The 20431-nt window shown below is 43.1% G+C and overlaps 1 protein-coding gene across 4 annotated transcripts in view; it reads right to left on the bottom strand.

The window, feature by feature from the left end:
- CDK6 (cyclin dependent kinase 6) overlaps window positions 1-20431 on the bottom strand; it is a 253952-nt gene that overhangs the window by 60192 nt on the left and 173329 nt on the right. For all 4 annotated transcript variants that reach the window (XM_025290849.2, XM_025290850.2, XM_006078335.3 and 1 more), the window contains exon 5: window positions 19746-19855. In XM_025290849.2, coding sequence (XP_025146634.1) covers window positions 19746-19855 — 110 coding nt within the window. The remainder of the gene's footprint in view (window positions 1-19745; window positions 19856-20431) is intronic.

The raw sequence follows: 20431 nt of genomic DNA on the forward strand, positions 1-20431 counted from the left end.
TAAAACAGCCCATCTCTAAAACAACTTTTCTTACACAGAATGGTACATGTGTTTTTCCCCCAGACACCCAATCCTATGTAAACTCTTAGCCGAGTGCTGAGTGCAGACTGGCTCTGGGTCCTCCTGGCCTTCAGAACCAGTGGCTCACCGTGGAGAGAATCCCAGCCTGAAAACACTTCCCCAGCCATGATGAACAGTGTGTTCTGCAGCATTTACCACTGCTTCCATCCCATCCTGCCGGGTGTATTTGTTGTTGGTGTGCTGTTATTATTTTATATATCGGTGTGTTGGCCTGCTGCTGCTGCTGTATCGGATTACCACCAATTTTGTGGCTTAAAGCAACAGTCAGGATTCATCTCAAAGTTCTGCAGATCACACGTCCAGGTACGGCTTGGCTTAACTGGTTCTCTGCTTAGAGTCTCACAAAGGGCTGCATTCCACTCTGGAGGTTTGGATCTGCTTCTCGTCTCACTTGGGTTGTTGGCTGAACCCAGTTCCATGTGGCTGTTTTATGGAGGTTCCTGATTTCTTGCTGGCTGTCAGTGGCCCTCCGCCCCCTCCAGAGGCCTCTCTCTGGTTCTAATCTCAGAGGCTGTGACAGTGGGTCAAATCCTTCTCACGCTTGGAATCTGACTTCCTCTTCTGTCCCATCTCTTTTGCCTCCAGCCTGAGAAAGTTCTCTTTTAAAGAGCTTATGAACAGAAACAGACTCACAGACTTAGAAAACAAACTTGGTTTTAGTCACTCAGTCATGTCTAACTCTGCTGCGACCCCATAGACTGTAGCCTGCCAGGATCCTCTGTCCATGGGATTTCCCAGGCAAGAATACTGGAGTGGGTTGCCATTTCCTTCTTCAATATATAAAATAGATAACCAACAAGGACCTACTGTATAGCACAGGGACCTCTACTTAATACTCTGTTATAACCTGTATGGGAAAAAAAATTTAGAAAAGAACAGATTCATATATGAAAATGAAAGTGTTAGTCACTCAGTCGTGTCCAACTCTTCGCGACCCCATGGACTGTAGCCTACCAGGCTCCTCTGTCCATGGGATTCTCTGGGAAAGAATACTAGAGTGAGTCGCCATTCCCTTTCCCAGGGGATCTTTCTGACCCAGAGATTGAATCTGGGTCTCCTGCATTGCTAGCAGATTCTCTATCGTCTGAGCATACGTATAACTAAATTACTTTGCTGTACACTTAAAACTAACTTTTTTCATGAGAGTGAAAGAGGAGAGTGAAAAAGTTGGCTTAAAGCTCAACATTCAGAAAACTAAGATCATGGCATCTGGTCCCATCACTTCATGGCAAATAGATGGGGAAACAGTGGAAACATTGGCTGACTTTATTTTTCTGGGCTCCAAAATTACTGCAGATGGTGATTGCAGCCATGAAATTAAAAGACGCTTACTCCTTGGAAGGAAAGTTACGACCAACCTAGACAGCATATTCAAAAGCAGAGACATCACTTTGCCAAAAAAGGTCCGTCTAGTCAAGGTTATGGTTTTTCCAGTGGTCATGTATGGATGTGAGAGTTGGACTGTGAAGAAAGCTGAGTGCCGAAGAATTGAAGCTTTTGAACTGTGGTGTTGGAGAAGACTCTTGAGAGTCCCTTGGACTGCAAGGCGATCCAACCAGTCCATTCTAAAGGAGATCAGTCCTGGGTGTTCATTGAAGGATTGATGCTGAAGCTGAAACTCCAATACTTTGGCTACCTGATGTGAAGAGCTGACTCATTTGAAAAGACCCTGATGCTGGGAAAGACTGAGGGCAGGAGGAGAAGGGGACGACAGAGGATGAGATGGTTGGATGGCATCACCGACTCGATGGACATGAGTTTGAGTGAACTCCAGGAGTTGGTGATGGACAGGGAGGCCTGGCATGCTGCGGTTCATGGGGTCGCAAAGAGTCGGATACGACTGATCGACTGAACTGAACTGAACTTTAATTAACACAACATTGTAAATCAACTATTCTCCAAACTAAAATAAAATTTTTAAAAATTTAAGAAAAAAAATTTCATATCATTAGATGGGGCCTATCCAGATAATCCAGAATAACTTATTTTAAGGTTCACTTTATTTTATAAAGTTTTTTAATTTATTTTTGGTTCTGCTGGGTCTTCACTACTGTGCTCGGGCTTTCTCTAGTTGTGGTGCACAGGCTTCTCACTGCGGTGGCTTCTCTTACAGTGGAGCACAGGCTCTAGAGCACGGGCTCAACAGCTGTGGCACATGGGCTTGCTGCTCTGTGGCATGTGGGATCTTCCCAGAACAAGGATTGAACCTGTGTCCCCTGCATTGGCAGGTGGACTCTTATCCACTGTACCTCCGTAAGTTCAAGGTTCATTATCTTAATTACGGTGCAAAATCCCGTGACCCATTATAACAAAACAAATTAGGTGCATATTTAAACATGTTTAGGGGCCATTCTGGGTACCACTCTTGGTGGACATTTCTGTGCCAAGATGGCTAACAGGTGAATGATATGCTAACCACTTGCCTGAAAAAACAAAACCAAAGCAAAGGAAGAGTTTCACAGCAAAGATGTTAAATTCCTAGTTTTAACTCATTTCCGGGAGCCTGCAAGGCCTGGGAAATAGGATAAAAATCAGCAGCCAGTTGGGAACTGGTAGAAGGCCTCTGATATAAAGAGAAAAATGATCTTCCTGACATCGGCAAAGGGTAGCTGGGAGAATCCACTGCCAGAGCAGAGGATGACTTCCAGGGACTGAAGAGAACGTAGGAGTTGATACAAACGGATATTCTTAGGAAAGCATCTCCATAGCCTGTGATAATATTTAGAAATTTTTTTGTTTTAAACGTGAAAGGGCTGGAGCATGACTCTGGATAGCCCTGATATGCTAGCCAGTAACCCGTCAGTACCTGCGGTGCTGGAGAAGACTCTTGAGAGTCCCTTGGACAGCAATGAGATCGAAGCAATCAGTCCTAAAGGAAATCAACCCTGAATATTCACTGGGAGGGCTGATGCTGAAGCTCCAATACTTAGGCCACCTGAGGCAAAGAGCCAACTCATTAGACCAGGAAAGATTGAAGCCAGGAGGAGAAGGGGACCACAGAGGATGAGATGGTTGGATGGCATCACCGACTCAATGGACATGGGTTTGAGTAAACTCCGGGAGCTGGTGATGGATAGGGAAGCCTGGCGTGTTGTAGTCCATGTGGTCGCAAAGAGTCGGACACGACTGAGTGACAACAACCCTTCAGCTGGATCCTAGGGAAGCCCTGGTGATCTGCGGAGAGAGAGGCAGGGGCACATAGGAAACTGGGGTTCTCGGGGCAGTGGGTCTTTTAGCACCGGGAAAACTGAAGTGTGTCAGTATCTTATCAACAAGTAGCAGAGGCAGTGATATTAACAACACAGTTACATCCAGCAACACGAATAACATGCCGGTGGGCACTCTCACTTCTAAGAGCTGCACAGCATGCACTTTCCTATTTCGACCCTCCTCATAAATCGTACTGATACGCGGTTATTTACAAAGCAGGTCCACTGATGTCGAACATGTTGATTGATTCCACTTTTTTTTTTTTTGTATTAATATAGATAATCTTTAAATAGAACATTTCAGGGTTAAAAGAAAAATGGGAAAATGTCAGGAATTACATAGAAAGGTATGTATCCCACTTGAAAGTTTACCCAAATTTGCCATTTGTATCATTTCCTCAGTCCTCCTAAGCGTCAGCTCCCTCTTTGTGCCTCCGAAGTGAGCTATAATTTGGCTACTCCATTTTACATCTTTATAATTGTTCCTTATCCCATTCATCTCCCTTTCTATTTCATCTTTCCTTTGACCAACTCCTCTTCTTTTTTTAAAGGCCTTTGGAAACCATTTCTTTCTAGTCATAGGTGGCCTAAAATGAAACATAATTTTAGACCCATTTAATTAGACTTTTAAATCTGATGGTACACTCTGCCTGAAGCTTCTTTAGGGGAATTTCTGAAGTCCAATTATAGGGCTATTCTCATAATAAGGACCATTAATTTATAATGGAATTATTTGCTTTTAAGCTTCATCCAGATGCTGTTGTGAAAAATATACTAGTTTGACCACATTCCTACGGGGTCATTAGATGGCCAGTACCAACAGGTGAGGGCTGCTGAAGCCACGGTTCTCAGAACCTCTGTGAAGAGCTGGGTGTCTGTAGATACTCTGTCCCACAGGGAAATCTCACCAGTCCTTTCGTGCTGTGGTCACCCATTCTTTTCTTTAAAAAAAAAATTTTATTGAAGTATAGTTGAGTTACAGTGCTGTGTTAATTTCTGCTGTACAGCAAACTGCCTCAGTTGATACATATCCACTTTTTCCTATTTTTTTCCATTACTGGTTTAGCACATGATACTGAATATAGCTCCCCGTGCTATCCAGCAGGACCTTGCTGTTGACCCATCCGATATGTAACAGTTTGCATCTGCTAATCCCAAACTCCCAGTACTTCCCTCCCCGCCCCCACCTTTGGCAACAAGTGGGTCCTCTACGTCTCTGAGTCTGTTTCTGTTTTGTGTGTACATTCATTTGTGTCCTATTTTAGATTCCGTAGAAGGGCTATCGTATGGTATTTGTCCTTCTCTTTATGACTTAACTGGCTTGGTATGATTTTCTTCAGGTCCATCCATTTATTGCTGCAAATGGCATTATTCTTTTCAACGGCTACTATCCCAGTGTATACACCACATATATCTTCTTTATCCATTCATCTGTCAGTGGACACTGAGGTAGTTTTGATGTCTTGGCTATTGTACATAGTCATCCTATGAACACAGTGGTGTGTGTATCTCTTTGAACTATAGTTTTGTCTGGGTATATCCCAGGCGTGCAACTGGCGGATCACATGGGAACTTTATTTTTAGTTTTTTGAGGAAGCTCCACACTGTTTTCCATAGTGGCTGCACCAATTTACAATCTGTGGTCACCTATTCTTGATGTGCTAATTTTGATATCCCTCTCAGTCAAATCAAGCATGCCCAATCGGTATTTAACAAACAAACAAGACAGTAATGGAATCCTTACATATTGGAACCTCTAAGTTCTGGGGTCACAGACTTTCCCTCACAAATCTAGCCATTTCTCTATTCTCTTCTGACTTTTAGAATAAAAGAGAAATCTGAGGTCAGCCTGATTTTCCTTTCTTCTTGTATGGCTTTCAAATAAATTTATTGCTCTTCACAGGCTTTTTTCTTTCTCTATGCAATTCTAACACGTCCCAGGGTGAGCTTTATGTCGGTCTGATGTTCTTCAGATCACCATCTGATCAGCAAATCCCACTTCTCTGGTCTCATTCCTTGGTTTAAATGTAGGCATGTGTCATAACCGTTCTGAGGATGAATCTCAGTGCACCTATTTGGAACTCTGGGACAAAAGAATGTGTTCTTTGTCCAAAACCTGGAACTACCAGAACCACTTGGCCATGAGGGAAGAGTCTTCAAAGATGACACCACAATGAAGAGAGTCTCAGCAAAATGGAGCTGCAGCTTGTAGATCAAGCCAACTCTGAAGCTCATCTATCTCTGGAATCACCGTTTATGTGAGCTAACAAATTCCTTAGTCTTTAGCTTATCTAAGTTGATTTGAGTTCTGTACTCATAGCCCTGAGCATCCCAAACTACTGGTTTTTCTCTTCCATAATGATTATCTTCAAAATATTGTGAGATCTTTCAATCCATATACTCAAGTCACGTCTTAGTCTATGTTTTTGATTATCGCATGTCAAGACCATTGATTTCTTATATGCCAGATTCTCACTCTCTAGTCTTCATATTTGTCCTTTTCTTACCATTTAAACCATGAACAATTTTGTTCATCGGTGTTCTGTGAGAACTTCTCAATACTGTCCTTCACATCAAAGATTCCATTTCCTATATTAATTCTTTTTACTCCCTATTCTCAGATTTCAATTGTGCTACTGTACTTGATTTCTTTATAATTTCACATTTTATGTATCTCCCTTTCCATTTCAGTTACTGTTTCTACATTTCAGGATGTTCAGTTCTTGTTGCCTTTTGTTTCTCTTTTATTTTTTATTGAAGCATAGTTGATTTACAATGTTGTGCTAGTTTTAGGCGGAGAAGGCAATGGCACCCCACTCCAGTACTGTTGCCCGGAAAATCCCATGGACGGAGGAGCCTGGTGGGCTGCAGTCCATGGGGTCGCTAAGAGTCGGACACGACTGAGCGACTTCCCTTTCACTTTTCATTTTCATGCATTGGAGAAGGACATGGCAACCCACTCCAGTGTTCTTGCCTGGAGAATCCCAGGGACGGGGGAGCCTAGTGGGCTGCCGTTTATGGGGGCACACAGAGTCAGACACGACTGAAGCGACTTAGCAGCAGCAGCAGCAGCTAGTTTTAGGTGTACAGCAAAGTGATTCAGTAATATATATATATATTTTCATATTCTTTTCTATTATAGGTTATTATAAGGTATTGAATATAGCTCCCTGTGCTATATAGTAGGTCACTGCTTTCCTTTTTATAAAAATCTATTTTATATATAGTAGTGTGTATCTGTTAATCCCAAGATCTAGTTTATCCCTCCCTCCCTTTCCCCTATAGTAACCATAAGTTTGTTTTCTATGTCTGTGAGTCTATTTCTGTTTTGTAAATAAGTTCTTTTGCATGATTCTTTTTAGGTTCCACAAATAAATGATATCATATGATATTTGTATTTCTCTGTCTGATTAACTTCACTTAGTATGATAATCTCTAGACCCATCCATGTTTCTGCAAATGGTATTATTTCATTCTTTTTTATGGCTGAGGAATATTCTGTTGTGCGTATCTCACACACACACACACACACACATCCTCTTTAACCATTCATCTGTCGATGGACACTTGTGTTGATTCCACTGTTTCTCTTTTAGAGAGTATGTCTTCTAGCACTGTCTTGAGTTAGTCTACAGATTTTTAGAAATTTCTTCTGGTTTTGCTAGTTAATCATTTTCAGAGTTTTATATCATTTTTTAGGCTTCTAGAGACTGTTGCTTGTTTGGGAGTATTTTTTCAAAAGTAACAAGAATTTTATTCCTTTAGTTTATCTCATTCTCTTAAGAAGGACCGTCTCCCCAGACAGACAATGTGTAGTTAACAAAATGTAGACATTACTTTGGCCCATTCTGTAAGCATTTAACAGCCTCTGAGTAGCTCTTAGATCAATCTTAGCGTCTCGCATGTTTCCCTGCACACCGCTCTCATGTCTCTGTCTCCACCTACTAAATACCCTGTTCTCCTCACCTCCCCGATCTCTTTTGGCACATATGTTTTCCTGGTATTTGTACCCATACCCAGGAGAGAAAGAGCTCTAACACTGATGGCAGAGGGCAGTCAGTCCCGCTGTGGAGATCTCACTAGGATCTGTGGTGGAAACAGCTGACTGTTTTTTGAACTACGATCAACTCAGTGTTTCTAAAAAAGGGAATGAGGGAGGGGAAGAAAGGCGTTTATTTCCAGGTGCACATGAGATAGCTGAATCACCAAACAGGATTTTAAATCTAGTTCTGGCTAAATGGGGATCCTTTCACATAATTCAGATAATTATTTCATTGCCAGTTATAAGGGCTGGGGGTTCCACCTTTTTAGTAAGAAACAGAGAAGGGCAGTAGGTATCATTTTAAACTAAAAGCTACTACTATTTTTAATGTGTTCCGATTGAGGGCTCACATATGTAATACAACAAGAAACTGTTTTTACTCAATATATAAAAAAAAGTATCAGTTTAGATAAAAATGAGAAATGTCTGTGTATTTCAGTTCAATGCCACTTCTAATTGGGGCTGTATCCCATTCACCTGAGTGCCTCTAAAATTAACTTTATTTTATGCTGATATCCAGAGAATTCAGTAAGACCCTGACCAGCAAAATGGACACAGCATTTGGCTTCCAAACTCCTTCTTATGTTGAAATATTAGTATGTAAAGTTTTTACCAGTTAAACAGTTGGACCATGTAGTACAAACACATTTGGCAGGCTCCTGACCCCTAATTTCCCAAGTTTTGGATCTTCTCCCAGATCTGGACTGAGAGTGTCCAGCAAACTCTAATTGTGCCAGTGATAAGAACAAGAGCTAGTAATATCCAGTTTAGCTCATAGTAAAATCTAATTTCCACCGGAAACCTGCCATTCTGAATTGTCCTTTGCAATATTTCAATTTGTGAGTAAACACAGTCCACATGTCTGTAGCTGTCTCTGCCACACTTTTTTTCCCCTCATATTAAAACTCTAAAATATTTATAAGAAAACTAGAAGATTTAGAAATACATTTGGCCAGATTATTGGTTTTATAGATGTGCACGCACGCATGCACACACCCCCCCCCAAGCAGCCGACAGCTCTTGAGCCTATCACTGAGTAAATTCGGATCCCTGCAAATTTAATTTATCCAGCAAAACTGAAGCAGTAAATCAGAACTCAATACTACCATGTATTATTAGGGAAGGAATATACAGGAGGCCATGTTGAATGCTCTGTACTTCCCAGTTAAATTGGGAAGGGAAAGAAGAACAGAGTGGGAGTGGAGAAAAGACAGGGAGGAGGGACAGAAGAGGGAGAGAAAGTCTGCAGCAAGGGTTGAGGAGAAGAGGAGATGAAAGGAGGAAAAGAAAGAACCAGGTAATATCTTCTATTTTTATGAGAAAATGCCCAGTGCTTCTCAGCTAAGCCAAGCACTGAGTATATCAGACATCAGCTCCTCCAGCCACTACGGGAAGGCCAGATGGGAGGCAGGAACGCAGTATTCAACAGTGGAGCATGGGTATCAGACAGACCCAGATCCCACAGCAGCGGCCACATGGAGCTACAACAGACTGTTATTGTAACCTATCGCTCCAGGACAAGACCAAGTAGAATTTTTTGTCACACCTTACTATTTGTTGTAATTTAGCTCTTTAGCACCATTCTGTGGGACATTACTTAGGCATACAATGAAATCCCATCAAATTTACATTTACCTGAAATACCCTGTACAGTAAGTTTCCTGTACACAAATGAGTTCTGTCCTGAGAATCTGTTTGTAGGTCCAATTTGTTCCTAAGTCCAACAAAGTTAGCCTAGGTGCCCAACTAACACATCGGCTATATAGTACTCTACTGTGATACGTTTATAATACTTTTCCCACAAGAATGTCATATCTGCTGAAATAAATATATGTACTAAGGATCCAATGAAATCCTAAAGACCACACACAAAATTGAACTCAGTTTTAACAAATGTGGTCACAGTGAAGTCACTGGATTAAAAAGATATCTGATTTTTAATCTAAAATCCAGTATCTGTAATAGCTAATGTACATTCCCATTCAAAATTCTCCAGAGTGAAGTTATTTTATAGACTTGAGATATAATTTTTAAAGAAGTATTTGAATCTAAGGTTGCATATTCTAAGAAGTTCTTGAACTAGTGCCCAGTAAAGGAACGCCTGTCTTTTGCGCTAGCACGGTACCACTGTACTCTGCAGTACTGTAGGGTGCACAAAAACACAGGCACGTGCGGAGGGCGCGCGCACACGACGACGCATGCCAGACAGGTGAACTCACTCACGCGGTGGGACATGTGAGAGCGTGTGTGCAGCTCTGCACGTGTGCAACTTGAAGGTTCCCATCCGGGGACTTACTGTGCTATTCACTGTATTTATTGTCTTGCCAATATAGCTGCATGATTGCTATAAAGCAACAGATGTAACGTAACATCATGCTTTACAGGCTTTACCAAGGCCGGACTCAACTCAGATCAGAGGTCCACGCTCCGGCTGAAATAACTTTGTGTAGGCCTGGTACTTTTTATTTTGTACTGCTGGGAAGCAACTCATGTTCGTAAGAGCCAGGAACAGCAATGAGAAGTCTGCCTTTGACTGAGGAAAGATCAGACTAGTAACAGCTGGCTATCAGTGTACAATACAGCTACTTTCTCTGCCAGTGTTTTATATTTTAAAAATGGGCCGCTTTTTGCCTCAAATCAAATATTCTTTTTATCCAAATCAAGGGTTTAGAGATGTAACCAGCAAGACCTAAGACTTTGACTGATGTAGAACTGAGACTATTAGATTCATTTTCTCTTTCAAGGTCAGGGCTGATGCAGGGGCTTCTAGAGTTATTTCCACGAATAGACTCAGAAGGCAAATAAAGTGAAAAGAAAGTGAAAGTCGCTCGGTCATGTCTGACTCCTTGCGACCTTGTGGACTATACAGTCCGTGGAATTCTCCAGGCCAGAATACTGGAGTGGGTAGCTGTTCCCTTCACTAGGGGATCTTCCCAACCCAGGGATCGAGCCCAGGTCTCCTGCATTACAGGAGCAGCTGAGCCATGAGGGAAGCCCAATACTGGAGTGGGTAGCCTATCCCTTCTCCAGTGGGTCTGCTTGACCCAGAAATTGAACCAGGGTCTCCTGCGTTGCAGGCGGATTCTTTACTAACTGAGCTACCAGGGAAGTCCCCTGGAAGGCAAAATCTGAAGGAAAGATGCATGAGGTCTGGCGACTAAGGAAGAAGAGTACCCACGTCTACATCCAGGCTGGAAGGAAGATCAAAACTCGATATACATTACTCTCCAAGCTTCCACACTACTGAACTCTACAGAATGCTCTTCATATGCTGTCTGTGCACTGGAAAAAACTAGTCTGAAAAACTGCTTGGGTCTTTATCTTACGATAATTTTTTTTAACTGACAAAATGAGGTTGATTTCTTCCCTATCACTACACAACTGATAAAAAGGAAACCCGCAGTCAACTTTACAGTTGAAAGAGGTCCCTCAGGCTTCAAACCAACTTAACAGCAGTTTTTATAATTACCATATTCACTCAGGTTTTCCTCTTGACATTATTTTTAAAAAGGCGTAGAAGCAGCATGAGGAAGCCAGGGCTTACGTAAGAGTCCTTGTCTTGTTTTATTTTTGACCATCTTTCTTCATTTTTGAGACTCTCAATCCTATTTCCCACCTTAAGGTAAAAACAGAGTTTACTTGCTGGAGAGCAATTTGGTTTAGCTAGCAGAATTTTAAATAGGCATGTTATTTGACCCTATAATTTCGCTTCTGGAATTTACCCATACAGAAATACTTGAGCAAATGTTCCACAAAATAAGCACAGGATTTAACTGCAATACTGTCTGTAATAAGACCAAATGCAACCAGCCAACCAATCCATAAATGCTCATCAATGGGAAATTAAATTATGAAATAAATGAGCTGACAATGATTCAGCAGTTTAAAAATGGGTTTGATTTCTATGAACTAACATAATATATTGTGATAAAATAAAATGAATAAGGCAACATATGTACAGCATAAGCCCATTTCTGTGAGATAAACTGACAGAGGTGTGCATGTGTTTATCTATTTATCTATACATATACATATGTAGATGTTTGCAAACACACACTTTCGAATGTGCAATAAAGATCTGGAAATATATCCAGGGATTGTCTTTGGGAATGGATTTTGGATAGGAGAAGACATTTTCATTTGTCAAACTCTTTTTTTTAAATAAAGCTAACCGGCATCTGCATCTCCTAAGTCATTCCTTCCCACACAATTCCTGTTTCTGAAAATGGCCTGCAGAGTCAGAGACTGTGGCGACGGAGGCTCCAGGTGCACGTGCTTTTGAAGAGGACACAGTGGGGAAGACTGATCAGCCAGGGCTGATAACACTGCATTTACAGGCTGCCCCTTAAGTGTCACTGATTCAGGGACAAAGGCCAGGCGCTGCATCAACATCAGCTGGTTTTACAAGGACTCCAACTTCTCCGGCCTCCACCCACACTAGAGAAGATGACAATGTAGGAGACAAAAGACTGAGAAATCAATAAGCCTAGGGTAGAAGGGCACGGCGGGGAAGGCAATGGCACCCCACTCCGGTACTCTTGCCTGGAAAACCCCATGGACGGAGAAGCCTGGTAAGGCTGCAGTCCATGAGGTCGCTAAGAGTCGGACATGACTGAGCGACTTCCCTTTCACTTTTCACTTTCCTGCACTGGAGAAGGAAATGGCAACCCACGCCAGCGTTCTTGCCTGGAGAATCCCAGGGACGGGGAGCCTGGTGGGCTGCCGTCTACTGGGGTCACGACTGAAGTGACTTAGCAGCAGCAGCAGAAGGGCATGGACTCATTCTCTCACCCCTTCCCAACAAACAGTGAGCTGTCTGTTTCTTCTTTATCTTTTCATTTGATGGTTTAAACCTGTGGCTCAGGTAAAGAATCCATCTGCCAGTGCAGCAGACGTGGGTTTCACGTCTGGGTCAGAAAGATCCCCTAGCGGAGGAAACGGCTACCCACTCCAGTCACTGAACAACAACGTAAAATTCAGAACCTGTGTCTATGAGCCCTTGAAATGCGGCTAGTCTGAACTGAGATGTGCTGTCAGCAAAAAACATATACTGCAGGTTAACAATTTAGTATTGAAATAGAGTATGATCCATATTCTTATAGTTATTCCACATTTAAATAATAACATTTTGGATGTGTGTGTATGTTAGTTGCTCAGTCATGTGTGACTCTTTGTAACCCCATGGACAGGATCCCACCAAGCTCCTCTGTCCATGGAATTCTCTAGGCAAGAATACTAGAGTGGGTCGCCATGCCCTTCTCCAGGGAATCTTCCCAACCCAGGGATTGAACCTGGGTCTCCTGCATTGCAAGCAGAGTCTTTACATCTGAGCCAGGGAAGCCCTATTCCATGTTTACATTTTGGATATATTGTGTTAAAAAATCAATTTTTACTTGTTTCTTTTTTGTGACTTCTAGAGAACTTAAAATGACATGGTTCACATTCTCTTTTCTATTGGACAGAACTGGTTTAGACTTTCATAGACATTCCACGTGAATTATCTATATATTTAAATGTGCAAAAAAAGCAGTAGTAGAGAGGGAGGCATGTACACACATGCACACACCACTATCCCCCCTGCCCCCCTGCCGCTGTGCACATCTGTAACTGCTGCCCTGTGTGTTTATATGCCTACCTGGCTTCCTAGTGTAGCTCATTACACTTCAGTGTACCTGTCACAGGTCATACAGCTCTGAGTTCAAGCTCTGCAACAACCAGATGTGGGCTCCTGGGGCAAGCTGCCTGGGAGGATTAAATTGTATAATGTATGTCGAGTTCTCAGAACCACGACAAGCATGTGTCATAAGAACCTCTGCCAGCAAGGGTGAGGTCTGCATGACGTGTTAAGAATTCTAGAAGTGACCAAGCCACAATTTCGCCCCGAAGCAAAGAATATCAGAGTTAGAGTGAATCTTGGACATCTACTCCCGTGTTGTAAAACCCTTTTAGATTCCAGAAGCCCAGTAAATAAAAAAGATGAAATCAAACTGCTCTGAACAAAGCTGAATAGGGGAACGAAAGGGCTGGGCACTCTTAGACTGTAGAAGGATATGAATACCTCTGTGAAGGTCAGAATGCCATGGATGTAGTATCTTATCCCAGTCTCTCCATTTTATAGATAAAGACACTCAGCTCCATGGTGGGCTACAGTCCATGGGGGTCACATAGAGCCGACTGAGTGAGCATGCACGCACTGATACAGGACATCTTTTTGTATGCCTATTTGATATCCTTGTATCTTCTTTAGTGATGTGAATGTTTAAATCTTTCGCCCATTTTGAACTAGGGTGTTTGTCTCATTATTGAGGGTTTGTTTTTTTTAGGCACCATACACAACAGAATGTGGGGGTGGGAGGTGGGCGGGCATCTCTGGGGAGGGGGCGGTTCTCCTCCCTGAAGAGACATCTTCCAGGTTTAGCTCTGGAAGATTTAGAGAGGGCAAGGGGCCACCTAGGATAAAAGAACTGAAAGGATTCTAAGGAGGAAAACCTCAAGACACGTTTTGGGGCCACAAGGTAGGTCCCCTTCACGAACATACATTTACATCTTGGAGAATAAGATGTGAGATGGGCAGAATGCAGTTGGGGCTTCTTCTTCAGAAGGTCTCGAGGGTCAAGGATCCTACACCAGTTTTAACAAGTTTTGGAAAAAGGGCGACAATGGAAAGATTAATTTATGGGAAGGAGGCAGGAAATAGGCAAGAAACAGGAAAACAGGCTGGCAGGCAGACCCAGGGAGTCAGACCCAAGGGGTGGAAAGCTGGGCAGCTGTTGGGGTGCCCTGACAGGGAAAGGCTGGCCTGATGGGGGCATCTCAGCACACACTGTGAAAACAAACACATTCCTGTTAAAGTAATATTGTGGCTGCTCAGTCGATAAGCCATGTCCGACTCTTCGCGATCTCATGTACTGCAGCACTCCAGGCTTCCTTGTCCTTCACCGTTTCCCGGAGCTTGCTCAAACTCATGTGCATTGAGTCGGTGATGCCATCCAACCATCTCATCCTCTGTCACCCCCTTCTCCTCCTGCCCTCAATCTTTCCCCGCATCAGGGACATCAAGAGTAAGAAAAAACACACTGATTACGATTAAAAAGTAGTACTCCTTGGTTCTTACTTAGAACTCCCCTGTGTGCACTGTTTAACAAGATCAGTTCTTTTCCTGGGTACCACCACCTTGGGTATTTCCTCACTCAAGTAAATGCTTCTTTGGAGTTCCCATCTGGTGGGTTCTCTGAAGAACGAAAAAAAGAGATCCAAGAAAACATCCAAGAAGAGACAAGAAACCTCAGGGTCCAGGGAGTGCCCTGGTTTCCACTTCAATGTTCTGACCTAAGCTGGGGTGATGGGTCTCCTCTCAGTGGCTGGGGCCTGCCTGGGTACCTTGGTGTTCAGAGCCTCTGGTCAAGGACCTCATTTCCCTGACGTCACTGAGGAAAGTGCTCAAGTATGGGGAACGCCAACACAGTACCCAGTAGGACAGTTGGCAGGGCACTCAGTGACATTTTAAAGATGTTTGCTCCCAGACCACTCAGCCACAAAGGATGGTTTCACTGTTAGTTTCTCAGCTACTGGGTGTTCAATTCATAGAAATCAATTATGGCAAGCTGAGAGAGGCCACCATCTGAGGCGGGGTAAAATCATGAAGCCTTGTTTGTTTCTTTCTAACAGGGACTGTATTTGTTATGTTCTTCTTGGTGGCATCTGGCATTTTTTAGCTAGGGATCAACAGAGCTCGCAACTTTAGCTGGCAACTTGGGACTTCTAAGAACTACTATCTGTTTACCACAATCTCCATATTCAAAGAATTAGTAGCACGTTTTATTTTTTTTAATGTGCGTTTTCTTTTTATGACTTTGCCATCACTTGGAAAACCCCATAACTTTCAAACCACAGAAAACAGTTCAGACCGTGATCACAGGGCAGCAGACAGATACCTGGAGAGTTAACAGTTGTGAATCTATCTTTCTATGAAGTTAAAAATCAATCTCTATCATTCCTCAGTCCATCCCTCTATCCATCTCATCCCAATCTTCAAGCTGAATAGTTGTCTACTGATCCAATTTGCAGCAACGTTTTTTAGTCTTAAAATATGACTCAGTGTGGGGTAAAGACGGATCACCCATTGATGAAGTGTTCGAGGAGGAAGATAAAAGATCCAGGGGCTTCCCTGATGGCTCAGCTGGTAAAGAACCCACCTGCCACTGCAGGAGATGCAAGAGACACGAGTTCAATCCCTGAGTTGGGAAGATCCCCTGGAGAAGGAAATGGCAACCAGTATTCTTGCCTGGAGAATTCCATAGACAGAGGAGCCTGGCAGGTTACAGTCCATGAGGTCCCAAAGAATCAGGCATGATTGCGTGCATCACACACACGGAAGGTCAGTGTAGCGATTATTAAGTTCATATAATAATGACAGGTGGTATTCAAACTCTCTCGCTCTTTGTCAACCATCTGCCCTAAGATTCTTTTTACTGAGTTCATATTTCTTAGGTACCCCATTCTAGAATAAAAGGCAGGCACCTCTTCACAAGGTCACAGAAAACTGGTCAGCCTTTCCACTATAGGAGAGACTAGAAGTCAAAGCTATTAGATGCATGCTTTGCTTCTTCACCTCCTTAAAATATTATTGCTACTACACTGTAATCATGTGTAAATTAATGCAGAAAAAAATATGGCCTCACAGGTAAAACCGCAGCCAAGGCAGAAACATGGCAGAGTGGAAAAATCAAAGATTAGAGAGTCAGACAGACTAGGGTTCAAATTTGGTTCTCCTATAGAAGAGCTGTATGTCCATGGACAAGTTATTCACACGCCTTGTAGAAGGCTGTGGTTCATCACCTACAAACTGAATTAACAGTCCTCAGAATGTGGGTTTGGCGAGATAACACTAATTAATTTAAAGATAGTAAAAAAACTAAGTACAGTTATCTTAAGAGTATGGCAAAAATGATGAAGGTGTTAAAAGAGATGACACAATTTGGGAACTACTGCCATAGCAACAAGGAGGAAGCCAGAGGGAGGGGACACATGCCAGGATTCCCTGAGGTAGGGTCAGCTAAGGCAATGAGAGTCTGCTTCCAGAAGGCATGGCCTGTGTGCTCTCAGCTGGACACCACAACAGGTGGGTCTGCACTGAATCAGGAGTCAAGCTGGAAGCAGGTCAAGCCGGTGGCCGGACCCCAGAATTCAGCTGGCATGACTGAGAAGCCTGCACATTCAGATATCTGGGTGTTATCGCAGGAAATACCAAAACGTGAACCGAGCAGGAAGAGGGGTCAGATGCCATGGCTGTTTTCAAGGTCGCATCCAAACCGGCAGGAACTACCCAGGAGACAGAGCACCCGCCCCAGGAAGGGCGTGTATAGCAGGCGCAGATGGATTCATTGTCCTTCAGCCTTAAAGGCACATGGGTCTGGATTCTGATATGGCTTCCTGCTGCCTGCAATTATTTCTCCATTTGCTCTCCCAGTATAAGGCTCCTAGAGAGGGGGTGCTTTCCTCTGTGCACATCTGAAGAGCCAGTGGGTCTCTACCCAGCAGCTTGCTTTCCCAGAACTGTGAAGCAGACTGCTGCTGCTGACGTCAGAGGAGGCTCTCTTTATGCCTCCATCAGAGTCCCTTCTCAGATCCAGGGCTGGGTGAAGAGATGGGTACTCCTGTCTCCTGGACTGAACACAGAATGGATTTTCCCATAGAAGAAACTGTTGTTAAGTAGAAAATTTTCATAAATAATGTTTTGTATATGTTCCAGGTTGTTACAGGATTCTCTGCAAGCTAGTCTGGGAACCAGACAACCAACTATACCACCACATCAGTGGCAAAATGAAAATACGGCTGTAAAAATGAAAAGTGGCTGTAAAATGAAAATATGGGTTGCAATTGTCCCATAAGTGGTGGCTATCTACACTTAAAAATATAGCATATTCCTTACTAGAGAACATGTAACACTACATATCTTAAATTTCATCTGTTTTTTAACATCTTCCAGAAAAAGACTGGTTTTATCATCAATTATGGCTGGTATTCAAGTTTTATACTATTGAAAAATAACTGATCCCCCTCCTCTCATAACAAAAGAAGGACCCAATCTTAACATTTGAGGATAATTCTAGCTAGACACATTGGGGCTTCCCAGGTGGCTGGCGCTAGTGGTAAAAAATCTGCCTGACAGTACAAGAGACGTGGATTTGATCTCTGGGTCGAGAAGGTCCCCTGGAGTAGGAAATGGCTACCCGCTCCAGTATTTTTGCCTGGAAAATTGCAAGGACAGAGGAGCCTGGTGGGCTACAGTTCATAGGGTTGCCAAGGAGCTGGACACAACTGAGCGACCGAGCACAGCACTAGACGTCAAAGTAATTCCAAACTCTAACTATCTCTCATCTGCACCAAATGGTTCATGGGATGAACTGAAATGACTGTCTTGACTCCCACACTGCAATATTGTCAGTAAATTATTCCTGATTCTGACCATAAGCGTTTAACCCAATATTTTCCACATTTGTTTGAAGAAAAGAACTACATGAGGCACTTTTAATTAAAGACAAGAATGCCAGGCCCTAGCCCAATAAGAAGTCAGAATTTCAAGAGAGAGGTCTGGTAGTCGTACATTTAAAGATTGCTATCCCCTGGTGAGACTTTCCTGGTGGCTCAGTGGTAAAGTATCTGCCTGCCAAAGCAGGAGATGTGGGTTTGATCCCTGGGTGGAGCAGAATCCCATGGATAGAGGAATCATGGTGGGCTACAGTCGATGGAGTTGCAAAAGAGTCAGACGTGACTTAGTGACTAAACCACACCACCGCTGATGAATCTCTCATCCACTCCAATGGCTCCTACCCTGGAGGGTGAGTTAGGATCACTTGGAGGGCTTGTGAAAAGGACAGACTGTTGAACCCCAGCCCAAGAGCTTCTGATCCAGTGGGTCTGGGGTGAGGCCCAAGAATTTGCACTTCCAAAAGGTCCCCCAAGTGATGCTGGTGCTGCTGGTCCAAGAACCACACTTTCAGAGCCACTTATTTAGCCTATTTAGCAAACATTGCAGCTGAATGCGGTCTTTTTTTTTCCTTCCCTCCTTGGTAGAAAACCACCACCGGACTCACAAGACTTCCTTTGGAGTAATAGCCCTCGTTCTTTTTGTTTGATGTCAGACAAATAAATTTACCACTGCATCTCAGCTATCTCTTATTGTGAGAAATAAGAAGGTAATGCATGAAAAGAGGTTTGGTCCTGTGACTGGCACACAATAGGCCTGCCTTAAACACCTGTGTACTTTGATACCCCTCTGTGAGCTATGCATGAATCTGCTGAGGTCTAGAAGCAGGTCCCCAGATTTGTTATAGGAACAAAATTTCCTTTGGTTAAAACAAACAAATGAGCAAGCAAACACCGGCTGACCGCATTTCTTTCTTGTGAGCTACCATGGAGTTACATTTTGAATATAACGTGTCCAACTTGGGAGAATACTCAGCTTCCAAACTCACATTTTCCCATGGAAATAAAAACAGAAGACAAAGAGAGATTAGATTCTGATTAGCCTCTCTGTTTAATTTTAACCAGGCTGAGTTTAGTACCAAGGTGTGGGTTCTTTTCCTGGCAGATCTTTATTATATTGTTTTGGCTATTTCTTGTGATATGAAAGTCACACACAGGAACCGCAGACTTTCAGAGTCAAAGGTGCCCTGGAGGCCGTCAAGCCCACCCGCCCACTCTAGGAATACCGCTGTAAATATCTCCAGTGTGCAGCGGCCTGTTCTCTTCTTCGATAGCCAGTGAGAACGAGCCCTGATCTGCTCTTCAGATAACACTAATCATTAGATTTTTTTCACCTTCTAAGCAAAAATCTTTTAATATCTCTGGTTCTAGTTCCACCCTCTATAGTGCCTGAGTCTGTCTAATCTCTCCTCCAATTGACAGCATTTAAAGTATTCTGAAATGGCTCAGATGTCTGTCTATTCCTTTTCCGTCTAAACATTCTGTTTTGTCAACCCATCATCAAAATTTCCACATACATAATATCCCTGGTCTTCCTCCTGTGGAAAAGGCCACAGGAGGAATATTTCTCACTAATATTTCTCACTAATATTGAGGATATTTCTCACTAAAAAAAAATTCCATAACATGCTTCACGTTTACCATGTCTTATTATCACCAACAGAAACAATAAATTGTTAAGAACAGTGGAGTGTTCTTTTCCAAACAGAGCTTCCAAGAGCCAGAAGCGACAACCACACCCAGTGACCCTGTAAGGCCTGCGAAGGCAGTTTCTGGACAGACTTGGAAGTGAGAGCCGGAGGCATATGGATGTGGATACCAGGATCCCACTTGAAAGAGAGATACTAGACCTGCTACTTAAATTATCCAAGACCCCAAACATTTCTTTCCAAGGGAGACAGAGAGAAACAAAAAGTATTTCTTACTTTCTACGAAACATCTCTGCAAATATGCAGCCAACGCTCCAGAGATCCACAGGGGTGGCGTAGCTGGACTGAAGCAGGACTTCCGGAGCTCGGTACCACAGCGTGACAACCTGCAAGGACAAGCGGATCCGAGCGTTACTGCGGGCAACGGCCGTCTGCTTCACGCCTCATTCTGAGCGGTTTCATGTCGAGACTCGGTTTGGAAAGAGCTCCTAAAATCTTACGGGGACACTGAGATTGGAGCAGTAAGTCATGTGGGCTCATGGCTGACAGGTCAGGAAATTACATCATCCCCACAACCTGGGTTCCCACCTCAGACTCTGGGTGTCTTACTAGGATGGCAAAATAACTGAATTTCAGAAAGCAAAAGCAAGGACTTTAAAAAAACAAGCAAATGAACAAACCCTTACCTTAAAACTATGGTTTCTTTCTTAAGGGGCTTAAAAAAAAAAAAACAATACGTGGAAAACAGGTGATGGCAATGTGTTCAGCTCAATTCCCAGGTCAGCCATTTGGGGAAATTAGAAGATGACTCCAGGGGCTGTTGGATGGTGACCCTGAAGCCTGCAGAGCACCCAGGACAAGTCAAAACTACTCTTATCACGAGACTGTGGGGAATCAAAACAAAGCCCCCTTCAATGCCACTCTTGTCAGAAAACAAAACATGAAGAACCTGAGAGAGAACG

The sequence above is a fragment of the Bubalus bubalis genome, chromosome 8 (assembly GCF_019923935.1).
Source record: "Bubalus bubalis isolate 160015118507 breed Murrah chromosome 8, NDDB_SH_1, whole genome shotgun sequence".
NCBI classification, from domain to species: domain Eukaryota; kingdom Metazoa; phylum Chordata; class Mammalia; order Artiodactyla; family Bovidae; genus Bubalus; species Bubalus bubalis.